This window comes from Rhineura floridana, chromosome 1 (genome assembly GCF_030035675.1).
Source record: "Rhineura floridana isolate rRhiFlo1 chromosome 1, rRhiFlo1.hap2, whole genome shotgun sequence".
Taxonomy (NCBI): domain Eukaryota; kingdom Metazoa; phylum Chordata; class Lepidosauria; order Squamata; family Rhineuridae; genus Rhineura; species Rhineura floridana.
In genome coordinates, this window is record NC_084480.1 from 179,970,284 (window position 1) to 179,983,093 (window position 12,810).

The 12,810-nt window shown below is 42.9% G+C and overlaps 1 protein-coding gene across 3 annotated transcripts in view; it reads right to left on the minus strand.

Moving 5' to 3' along the window:
* SRD5A1 (steroid 5 alpha-reductase 1) overlaps positions 1 to 12,810 on the minus strand; it is a 56,987-nt gene that overhangs the window by 22,731 nt on the left and 21,446 nt on the right. For all 3 annotated transcript variants that reach the window (XR_009758328.1, XM_061588356.1, XM_061588347.1), the window contains exons 2-3: positions 6,854 to 7,020; positions 4,971 to 5,072 (exon numbers count right to left, since the gene is read on the minus strand). Coding sequence is in view for 2 of the 3 variants with exons in the window: in XM_061588356.1 (XP_061444340.1) it covers positions 4,971 to 5,072; positions 6,854 to 7,020 (269 nt within the window). In the remaining variant the exon portion in view is untranslated. The remainder of the gene's footprint in view (positions 1 to 4,970; positions 5,073 to 6,853; positions 7,021 to 12,810) is intronic.

Sequence of the window (12,810 nt, forward strand, 5' to 3'; positions counted from 1 at the left end):
TGCGTTTTAGCTACGACTAACAATATTAATGTTAACCATGGTGTTTCCAGCCATGTCCAACCAGACCCATTAGCAAGAGAAGCAAGTTAGAACCTTGACAGAGGGGAGCCGTTTTCTCTAAACAAGGTTTTAAGAAAAAGATCACAGGCTGATGTTTATGTCAGAGATTTATGCGCAGGGCCAACTTAGGGGATGTTAAACACATAAAGGTCCCTTGCATGCTTTGTTTTCCTGCGGGTGATGATCCACGTCAAAAGTACTGGAATGTAAGCCTATGGTCTTGCCATGATCCTGATCCCCCCCTCTGCCTTGGGTGCTATTGCTGCCATTGGCAATTCTCCAATTGGTACAACTGAACTATTAGTTCAGTTTATAAAAGCACAAGTATAAAGAACAAATTATTATGGGGGTCTGTAGCACAAATATATATTCAACTCAAAAGGACAGCAAAGAAAGCAGGGAAACTATACAAAGCTTGTGTTTTTAGACAGCCCTACTCCTCACAGGTACTTCTTTAGGTTTCTGAACATACACACGCACCAGCAATCTCAATTCGTCAGTACCCATGAGGGTAAGCCATATGACAATGGAACCAATTACCTAGAGAGGTAGTGGGCTCTCCAACACTGGAGGCATTCAAGAGGCAGCTAGACAGCCATCTGTCGGGAATGCTTTGATTTGGATTCCTGCATTAAGCAGGGGGTTGGACGATGGCCTTATAGACCCCTTCCAACTCTACCATTCTATGATTCTATGAAACACACAACACATATAAATAAAAGTAGGGCTCCACCATAGAGGTAAAGGTGCAGCCCAAACCATACAGTCCACCTCCCCTCCATAAAGCACTCCTAGAACTAGTTGTGTGGGGGGGGTTTTTTGGGGGGGGGAGGGTATTCAGTTTCAAAATAAAATCAGATTTAGCATGCTTATTTCACCCTACACTTAAGATATGTTTGCTGAGTGGGCTACAGGATATGGCGAAAAGGCTGTGATCCAGGCATCACACGAGATACACTGATACAACTGGCACAATATTCTACCAGGGTATCTGCTATACTGGCAGAGTTGTGATGGTGGAATGGCCCCAGGCTCCTACTGGGAGGAAGGGCAGGATATAAATTGAATGAATGAATGAAAATGCAGCAGAGATGTAGGTGGGACTTGGGCAGCAGAGAGGAAGAATAAACTTATGCAATATCCAGGCACACCCCTCTAATCATTATCATTATTGGCCAACACTCATCAGAACCTTTGCCTTGCAGGATCAGGGAGCCCAGATGCATGGAGAAGAACAAGCTGTCAACACATACAGAGTTCCAGGAAGGGGTAATTATTGCCTCAATCACAGCAGTCTCCCTCTTACTCAATGGAGAGAGGTATAAGTATAGAACAGGCACTCAGGTACCACCACTTACTCCTTCCCCTCAGTCTTGTACAAAAACCTACTGTGAATCCAAGTTTGGGGACTATGTGTTACAGTTGCTGAACATTGCTCCTTGCTTTCCATAGGCATTTCTGTAACAGGCACAGTGGAGATTATCTATCCCAGCTCCACAGTGCAGGCCATGGAGGCAGCTCATTCCACAAGCAGCAGTGGTGACCCCTTCCATGGGGTTGCCAATGTATTTGTTGAGGGCAGGCTCCTGCACTGGAATTGGAAGTGGCACCTCTCTTGCTATTCTGCTGTCTATCCAGTAACTTTACTTTTGGCATCTACCCCATTCCTGATGCTATTCTATAAAGTGGAAATCACCAACCCATCATGACAAAGAACCCCCCCCCAAAAGGCTAATGTGAAAACTTTGCAAAGAGGCTTAGCCATGTTTTCTGCTTTGCAGGAGCTAAAGACCAGGGACTTGTTAAGAATTCACTGTGTGTAGTTAACTACTGTATATATGTCTACTCAGAAATAAGTCTCTTCATGTTTAATGGGGCCCACTTCCAGGTAAGTGGGTACAGGATGGCAGCCTAGCTTTTGGTTTAGGGTTGGCATTGGGGAAAAGCAGGGTTCTTGTGCCTTTAACAGCTGTATGGCAGGCAGAAATTCAACAAGGCAAGTCTTGTCTAATATTATATTACAATTATTAATCATCATCATCATCATAATTAAATTTATATCCCGCCCTTTCCTCCCAGTAGGAACCTAGGGAGGCAAACAAAAACTCTAAAAACAGTATAAAAACAGATGTTAAAATATATTAAAACATCTCTAAAAATATAATAAAACATATATTTTTAAAAAAGGTTTAAAAACATCTTAAAAAGCAATTCCAACACAGATGCAGACTGGGGCAAGGCCTCTACTTAAAAGGCTTGTTGAAAGAGGAAGGTCTTCAGTAGGTGCCAAAAAGATAACAAGAGATGGCGCCGGTCTAATATTTAAGGGGAGGGAATTCCAAAGGGTAGGTGACACTACACTAAAGGTCCGTTTCCTACGTTGTGAGGAACGGACCTCCTGGTAAGATGGTATCTGCAGGAGGCCCTCATGTAATATGGAAATACAATTATAGGAAAAGCTTCACCATGACTACTTTCTAATTTTATGTTCTGCCATTATTATTATTATTATTACTCTTTATTTTTACCCCGCCCTTTTTCCAAAACTGGAACTCAGGGCGGCTTACAAATAAAAACTACACATAGGTAAAAAACATACAAAAATATACATGGCAGCCATTTTGTGTTATGCCACACCCCATGGCAGCCATTTTGTGACTGGTGCCATCTGGTCCAAAAAGGTTGGTGACCCCTGTTATAAAGGCTATTATTTTTCAACATGTATTGCTTGTTTGCTACAGAAAATCATTTTCCTTTTCAACCAGACTCTAGGGCCAGAGACCCCTCCACTCTCTTCTCAATCAGGCTCAGGGAGGTTAAAAGGGGTAAGTCTCCCAGGGCACACAAATGGGCCAGGTGTAGCTGTTATGGTGCATGAGGCTGTGTATGAGGGAGGGATGTTTGAGGCTGCTGGGATGTTAAGGCTGGCCTATCAGAATAGCCAGGCAGACTGGTTGCATGAGTTAGTACGGGAGGGTCAAAAGGGCTATTGGACCATGCAGCACTCCTACTAATATGTGGGAGCCCCTCCCCACCATTTCTAGTGTGAGGTTATACTCTGGATTTCAACTTGGGACCCTCTCCATGTGAACCCTGAGCTGTTCCTCCAGACCCAAGTTCTTCCTGCAGCCCATGTGATCTTAGTGTATATGACTGGGTCTTGAGGCTGGCAACTGGGGGAAGACAAATGCCCCATGTGTCTGTTTCCAGTCTGCTGCTGTGGCTGAGTGGCTAGGAGTTAGCCTGTGGTGTTTGCAGTCTGGTTTTGAACCCTGGACATTCCGTTTTTGCCTGATACAACTGTTGCTGGTCAGGCACAAAAAAGGGGGAGTGGAGGCCATATTCTCATCCCTCATCACGGGGACTGAGCTCTCATCTCCAGCTTCCCAACCCTGTGCTCTGTCTGGTGAGCTAATGGACATTAGTAGTGTGTAGCTGTGAACTTCCATGTTGCCTATCATGGACTCTCCTTTTTAGGTGGGGATGAAATTTCTGAGGGGGGGAAAAATCCCCCCTGAACACCTCCTGTTTTTATCTTATTTTAATATGGTTGCATTCTGCTTTGAAGGTCCTCTGGAGTGAACAGCAGCTTATAAATGTTAATACAGTAGGGCCCCGCTTATACGGCGGGTTAGGGACCAGGCCCCTGCCGTAAAGCGGAAATCGCCATAAAGCAGAACCCATTGACTATAATGGGCCGCGTCGCGCAAAAATGTCGCAAAATCAGCTTTAAAACGGGGAATTTCCCTGAATTGAAAGCCGCCGCATCAGCGGAACGCCAGTAAGCGGGGCCCTACTGTATAAGCTCAAATAAGAATTTCCTGTATTTAGCAGTAAATTCCAGAAAAAAGATATATAGTAAACATGTACCCATTTGGACAACAAACCCCAAACCCCAAGTTAACATGCACTTGGCCAAGAAGTGCAAAGCATGGGCATTCACGGCCATGGACCCAAAAACACTCAACTACTGGGTGTACTTGTCAAACAGTACTGGGAAAGCATGCAGCCTTAGCCATCATGTGTACATTGTACTGAAAATGTTGGTTTTCGTTGTGTTTCAGATCAAGAGTGATTTTGACTGCTCCCCCAGGGCCAAAACTTGAAACTGTCTCTCCATGTTTCTCATGAAGCAAATTGGACTACAGGACAAGGACGGCAAAAGTGAGAAGGAAAGGTGCCTGTTTTCTTTGCATGGCCATTGTCTTGCGAGGGGGAATCTGGAGAGGGGAGAAAAGGGACAGGTTATGTCACCAGCCCTGTAACTGTGACATTGCTACCGTTGACTGGTGATTTCTATACACAGTTGTGAGTGGAGCTGACCACAGACAACGTCACAATTGGTAGGTAGCTGCACAGTTGCTAAGTAGTGTATTGGAACAGTTGTAGCTGTTTCTGCATTTATATTTCTTTAAATGCTGTGAGTGTCTGCTAAGTGAGGATGGGGGGGGCACAGACTTGATTTGCACCGGTGCAAGCAGCACTAGTAGTAACCATTGTGTCAAGATCATAGGATTGGGCTACCTTCCACCAAGTTATGTACGCTTAACTCCCATGGAAATAAATGGGATTTGAGCACACAAAACTAGGGAAATGATTGTAGCCTCAGTGTTTTTAGTGTCAACAAAGCTGAGGTCTCAGCAATCAACAGCTAAAGATATTTGCAAAAAGAAAGGATCTACTTTAATATGCAGACTATGTTCTAAACAAATGGTTGATGAAGGCAGGAATCAATAGAGAATGTAAGTCAACGGCTTCTAGCTCAACTTCTGTGACAATGGGAGCTCATAAGCAATTTGCAATCCTAGGCCTTCGGCTCTGGGAACTTTACAGTTAAAATGTCTCAATGTAAAATAATTAAGTTTTAATAACATATTTTCAGCATTATAGTTCTATAGCACATTACTCACCTCTTGGTATTTTATAGCCAGTCTCCCCTGGTTTTCTAAGATTCCTCAAAATATTATCAGAGTGCACATGAATCAGCAGGCCACTTAGCCACCCTGTAAAACCTAAGGTAATATGTTAAAATGTTTTAAAATACATTTTTTAAAAGAAACAAATTATGAATGTACACCTTTATATGTCTGGGTAACAAGAAGTTCTTTGCCTCATTGTTCTTTATAAGGCCACTCATGTGACTACTAAATTATCTGTATGTTCTGATCAACACAATGCTCAACTCTTTCTGTACTTAAACTAGTGGGACATTTTATGCTTACGTTTTAAAAACACATACGTACATGAGAACAATAGCCAATAGTTCTTTTCTGGAACTGTGGGATAGGTGAGTTAATATTGCCTGCCAACATTCCACCTTCCCCTTTGTCAAGTCAGCGAGGGTCCGGGATGGGACCATGCTTTGCAGGTAATGGTGACATCTGTGGCATTCCCCATGCCTGTCTACTGTAGAATGGGCTACATCAAGGAATCCTAATTTGCTCCCATGGGATGAAGTCACTGTCTCCCTCATACTGGCAGAAACAGGAATAAATCTTTAAAAAGGAATCGCCTAAAAGATGCATGGTAGCTTGATTTTCCAAGGTCCATATCGGCAGTTTGGGAAATCACTGAAATGGGACAATTTGGTGGATGATACTTGAATTTTCAGAAAGCCTAAAGCTCCTGATAAAATATGGCTTTAATGGTTAAGACAAAAGGTCTTCTTACAGCTTCATCAGTATATTAAAAAATTAGGAAGCAAATATGAATAAACTGGTATATATTCAAAAACGAAGAAAGTCCCAAAAGATCTGTACTAGTTTTGGGGCTACAGCTATTTTGAGGCCAGAGGTATTTTCTGATATCCCTGGTCCTTCTGATGGCAGAAAAGGGATAGAAACCATAAGGAGGCAGCAACTGGTCAAAACTGCTCTCTCCCCAGAATAAATATGATTGGCAATCCAAGTAGCAGCTATCCCTAGAGGTTTTCACAGAAGAGCACATTAACAGAAACATTCCCATTTTGGTGGAACAAACTGGTGATACCCACACTACCAATGGTGGCTGAAGCACCTTAGACAGCTCACTGAAAGTTTGGACTAAAACCTGGAGCAGATTCCACTGCCTCACTGACATAGAACCACCAGCCACCACTGCAAGCTACCTATTCATTTAGGTTAACTTTCATAACATGTCACCTATGGGTTTCCTTTGCTGGGCTCTATAAGGCAAATCACGTTATGTGTGCTAGTTTCTGCACTCTAATTAAGGGATGGCTAACTGGTAGTCAAAATTGTATGAAAGAGATAACCCATACTTTAATATTACATCCCTCTTTTTTGATTTTGTATGTAACATGGAAGTGATACTACTATGCCTGAGAGGAGTTGATGGGAACAAATTTATTGCCTAGAAGCTCATGAAGGGCCCAGTCTGAGCAGCAAAACGCATTTTGGTTGCTAGAACACTATCTTGCAAACAGAATGCTCCCCCGCAGATCGTGGCCATCCCTTGCTTAATGAATGAATGTTTTCCAATGCTAACAGTGCCTTTTTCCTATTGGAGTACTGATGGGTGTTTGGAACAAGCAGCACTATAGTTCAAAAATAGAAGGAAATGTGGATAGTCTTCCTTCTATAGGGCTAAATTCCATTAGGGAGTAGGATGCACTCAGCTCCAATACTCCAGAAGGTGGCATCTCAACCTGAAGAAAAGAGGAAATGAAGCCTAATTTAAGCTTCCCTTCTGAAGCACAAAAAAAATTCATCTAAAGCATTCTGTTATAGATGCTCAACAAAACCAATTGCCAACTGCTATATTTGAAAACCTGTTGTTACTTAATGGAACTCACCTAGAATGAAGCGCAGAACTGTTAGCCAGTCTGAAGAGTATTCTGCATAGTTACTCAAACTCCTGCCCTGCAGGTATCCGTTATACAAACAGAAGATAAAGGCTAGCAAAAATGTAAAGGCTGGGGTTGGTTTTCCTCCACGAATTAAGAAAGGAAAGATGAATGACCTAGAATAAGTATGAAAGATTTTAATGACAGCTCTGAATGTTACAGGACTATACAGTAATGCATCACACAAACTCTAAGCTTCAAAGAATTTATTTTCACATTCTGTAAAAAATCATTGTGCACTGTATATCAGAATCCCTTCTAAGCAGCTCATGTAGCATGTATAAAGTACATTTTAAGTGCTCAATGTGCTTTATGCACATTATTTCAATAATCCAACAGCTCTGTAGGGTATGGTAGCATATTGCAGGAGGGAGGGGAAGGAATGAAGACAACAGTGATTTGTCTAAGCCTGTCTAGCAAGTATGTGGGAGAGGTGAGGAGCCATTGTCTGCCAAGGATTGAGTGTTATAACTCATTTTATTTTAATGGTTCAGCTCATATATCAGATGATTCCTTGAGAGCAACTAAAGGGTGTCCTGGGGATCCAATAGAGAAATGAGCAAGTTGTTCCTCACTACTTGCAGGGCCAGGATTGAATACAATATTATTTGATAGTGTTAGATGGAGCCCCGTCTCAGCAAGCCCATGCATCTTGAACAGGCTTCCTTGGGTATAGCTTCTGCAACAGAAAACATTCAATAATAGAGGACACCAAGATCATTGACAATAGTAGGACAGGAAGCCAAGTAGATGCTTCCTTGGTACCTCCAATGAAGCACAGGCCAGATCTATTTTACAAATTAGATCTGTATTATGCCTTCCTCTCCAAGACATTTAGCCAATCAGGTTCTAAGAGAGTTCCAGGGTATCTGTGCAATTGATTTCTATTAGGTTAACAACCCTTCATAGAACTGTCAGCAACAGACTGAGGATTTTCTTCTGCAAGAGTGGAGGTGAATCTGAGTGCTGCATCAGAAGCCTGGGCCCTATGCCAATTAGTCTAACGTAAGATACAATTTTGATATCATTTTTTGCACTTCTGTCATTCTATAGAATTAACATGATAAAACTACACTAATCAAGAACAAGAGTGCCTATTTAGATTTTTTTTCAAGTACCTATGAGGTACTCAACAATAACCCTAGAAAATTAGGCTTTTTTGGTAAAGGGTATGCTATTTATATTGGGATTCCTGCTCTGACTAGTCTGTGCAGCTGTTCTGGAAGTAAATCAGTAGTTTTGCATTCCCTCCTGGGGCTTATCCAAACGGAGCAGGATAATCCACAGTCTCCATATTCGGTTTGTCATCTGATAGTCCTCACTTTGCCTTTTAGTTCGCTCTTTCCCTATTAAAAAAAATGCTTTTTTGCACACGCAGCGGTAAGACCCCTACGTTCTTTTTGCTTTTTCCAAGCTCCGCCTCTAAAACCTCCCCCTATCAACCAATTGGTCAGCAAAAAAATGGCATATGCTCCTCTCCCCCTTTGCAATGAAGCACAATATGGCTGTGAAGGAGTTCTCGCCGCGGAAGGAAAGGGAGGAGGGCGGTGGTCGGTTTCAGCCTGCCTCCGGTAAGCTTTGATTCTACTCGCTGGAGTTTTTGCTTCAAATCATTTCGCTGCGGGAAGGAAAGGGAGAAGGAGTGGGGTTGACACGTTTCTTGCTTTTTTGGAGAAATAAGTGCAATTGCCAGCATGTGTATCTCCTTAAATATCCTTAATGCAGAAAAGCATACATTCGTTTAAGCTAATATCTAATACAAACAAGAAACAGGCTGCTGGTCGGTTTCACACCTGCCTCTGGAAAGCTTTGTCAATTTCATTCTACTGGCTGGGGTTTTTGTTTCAAATCATTTCACTGTGGGAAGAAAAGGGAGGAGGGGTGTGTGACACGTTTCTTGTTCTATGGTTCTCCAGTCTCTATGGTTCCGGGCAGCGGGAACACTGTAGCAAACCACTCATATGCAGGGCAGGAAATGCCCATTACTTTCAACGGGTAGAACTTGGGGCAGAAAAGCCCATGCGTCTCAATGGGTAGACTTGGCATCACAACAGCCAATGCGTTTCAATGAGTAGATCTGGCATTTCAATGGGTAGACCTGGCGTCCGGAAAGTCTATGCATTTCAATGGGTAGACCAGGCCACCAGGTATACCCATTTGAAGTCTGCTTGCTTTCTTGTTTGTATTTGCGATATTACGCTTATGTATGCTTTTCTGCCTTTATGGAATGTATGCTTTTCTGCCTTTATGGATATGTAAGGAGATACACACGCTGGCAATTGCACTTAAAGGTAAAGGTGTCCCCGCACTTGTAGTGCAAGTCGTTTCCGACTCTTAGGGTGAAGTCTTGCGACGTTTACTAGGCAGACCGTATATGTGGGGTGGGATTGCCAGTTCTGTCCCTGGCCTTTCTTTACCCCCCAGCATATGCCGGGTACTCATTTTACCGACCACGGATGGATAGAAGGCTGAGTGGACCTTGACCCCTTTTACCGGAGATTCGACTTCCTCCTTCCGTTCTCCAAAAAAAGCAAGAAACGTGTCACACACCCCTCCTTCTCCCTTTCCTTCCCACGGCGAAATGATTTGAAACAAAAAACCCAGCCAGTAAAATGAAATTGACAAAGCTTTCGGAGGCAGGCTGAAACCGACCACCCCCCCTTTCTCGCTTGCTGTGCATTGCAGGTCTCACCCAGAGTGGCCGCCCAGTTTGCAGGCTGGCAAAAAATAAAATGCATCTGTGCAGTAGTTGCAGACCCCCCCCAACACCCCACCATTGTGATGATTGGTTCAATTTTCCCGGGCTTATTCTCGCACATGTGCAAAAGTGCAGATACGTGATTGGCTGGAATGAGGAGAAGGGGCAAGGGGAAACGCCCAAGAACCACCCATCAGCTGTAAAGTCCGCAGTATTGCATCCTACCTCCTGAAGGCACAGCGGATGATTCCCGATTTTAAACAGCAAATCGCATTTTTGCTGGTATTGCAAGGAGCGGATTTAACCCGCAAAAATGCATAACAGCGCAAGACGTCATTTGGACGACCGAAAAATAATGAACACACATAGCGGGCGTGTCACACATTTTGCAGTCGTCTGGATGAGCCCCTAGAGTGACTGTCATGCCTTGACCTTCCTCTGAAGCGTAAGAAGAATGCCTGTATCCAGAGCAAGCCTGTCCACCACTTAAACTGACTGGAAGCAGATCTCCAAGATTTCAGGCACAAGTCATAGAATCGTAGAGTTGGAAGGGGTCTATAAGGCCATCAAGTCCAACCCTCTGCTCAATGCAGGAATCCAAATCAAAGCATTCCTGACAGATGGCTGTCCAGCTGCCTCTTGAATGCCTCAGGTGTTGGAGAGCCCACTATTCTCTAGGTAATTGGTTCCATTGTCGTATAGCTCTAACAGGAAGTTTTTCCTGATATTCAGTCGAAATCTGGCTTCCTGCAACTTGAGCCCATTATTCCGTGTCCTGCACTCTGGAACGATCGAGAAGAGATCCCAGCCCTTCTCTGTCTCTCCCAGTCCTAACTGAAGATACCAGAGACTGAACCTGGGACCTTTCTCATACAAAGCATGTGCTCTACCACTGAGCTACAGCCCTTCCGCAAGCTGAAAAAACCCAGCATGGGTTGTATTCCATGGTGGCTTTGTGAGGAAGCGGTTCCAATAGAACAAGGTGTAGCATTCCAATTTTCATCAATTCCTTCCTTAAACTGCAGTCCTCTATGCTATATCCCATAATGTGCCACAGGCTCTCCCAACCTTCAGGAGAGGCTTGGTGGTGCAGGGTGTGTCTGGAGGGCTTCATTGGGTAGAAGAGATTGATGAAAATCAGATGCCCTACCTTGCACAAGCAGAAGCTTCCGCTAGAACAAAGCCACTACTGGATACAAACCCATATTTTATCACTCATTTTGAAAGCAAATTGGGACATACTAAAATGGCTAACAGAGAATGGTCATAGAAATGCAGTGATTCCTTCCAAATGGGATGTGTAATTTTATTTATTTATTCATACAAATTTTTATATGCTACCCCTCACCTTACACTCACCGGGCAGCGTACAAAAATAAAACAAGTACAACTTTAATAAAAACTATACCAAATTAAAAATTACAACAGAAAAGAGCAACATCATAGCACAACAGGGAGAAACTCATCAAATTACACTCCAAGGTGATTGGTTGCTTATACAGATACAGTGGATTTAAATTTGTCCACATGTGGCCAAACAAAAAAGTAGCGTCTATCCAGTTGGCTGTTGGAATGCATTTGAAGGTTTGGGTCCTGTACTCTGCATAAAAAAAGCATAATGAATTCTCAGTGGCCTTGATGCAATAATCATAGATGACTTTCAATTGTAATGGCAGTATGGCACACGGGATTTGAACCAAAGAAAGGACCCCATAGACCAGTAGTTCCTCACCTTTCCCCCCCATGAACCACTTGAAAAGTGGTGAGAGTCTTGATGGATCACTAAATGATTTTTCTGACTGTTGCAACAATTGTAACGTGCTCTGCTAGATGCTGTATGATTTTAATTGTTTTTAAATTTTTTCTACATTGTATTTATTGTATTCTATAGAATTCAACTTGTAACACAGTAAAATACAATATAAGAAATAAAACTAATAAAATTTAATTAAAATCAATATGAATAGTTAATGCAATGGATGTGCCATCTCCTGTCTTCAACCAAAACTTCAGATACGATGTAGACCACCTGAATAGAGCTTGCGGATCACTGGGGTTCCATGGACCATTTTGGGAACCTCTGCCATAGGCTATTACAGAGCTTCCTTGTTCCCTTCCCCATTCTTCTACATCATGCATGAGCACGCAAGACCATTATAGGGAACAGCAGGTTTATGCTTGCCTCCCATACTTCCCCCTCTCCACTCAGTCAGGGACTATGGTACCAGACTCTATGGTGATAGCCTAAACAGGGACAAGTTTACAAACTTATGCTCTATTCAGTCCTTTTGACCAATGCAGGTACTGGGAAAAATGGATGTGATCCTGCTCCCCTCTTCATATTTTGATCATCCATGGATTTAAAATGCCTGAAAAGGGCATTTTAATGCGCAAAACACTTGTCAGTGCTTTCAGTTTCCCCATATTAGCTCGTTAGCATAAATTTAGGCTGTGGTGCAAAAATATATTTCTTAATATATTCCTGGAAACCTAACTATGAAATCCAAGTAAAAAGCCACCCCTGGTTGAGAAATGAAACCAAAATGCAGTAGAGTTAACCATCCTTGGGGTGAGACAGCAGAAAAATATGTTAGATATACGGCAAAAGTCCAAGATCTGTGGGGAATGTCCATCCCCTAAGCAAGCTAAATGAATAGTGCCTTCCTCCACATGAAACAAAATCACATCACAGCATCTCAGTGGCTATCAAAGTGTGGGCTGTCAAATTGTTTCTTCTGGGCAGCTGTCCTTGGCTAACCTCCGCCCACTGCTCTCAGAAAGAGGCATATCACCATATGCTGGCTGGTTTCTCCTCTTGCAATCACAGCTGTACTGACCTCATGGTTACACAATCCAGCCTAATTTTTGTACTTATAAAAGAAGTCCCTGCCACACGCTGTTTTGTGTAACATTTTGCCTGATGGAAGAGTACTAGAGAACTCGAAAGCTTGCCACAATTTTATGACACTTTGGTTGGCCCTAATAATGATATTGCCTGACTGTGGATTTGAATTCTTCCTTTTCGGCAAAGACCTTTGCTTTTTACAGCCTGAAAAAATGTGTCAAGCTCATAGCAAGTCCCTTGGTGTTAGAAGCAAGTCTCCACTACTTTGGAGATTTCTCTTCCCAACAGAGGGCAAGCTGGAAAAACTCAAAAAGCAAAAGAAGCCATTTTGGTTTGAATGGCCTCTCTTTTCAGATTAGCTAA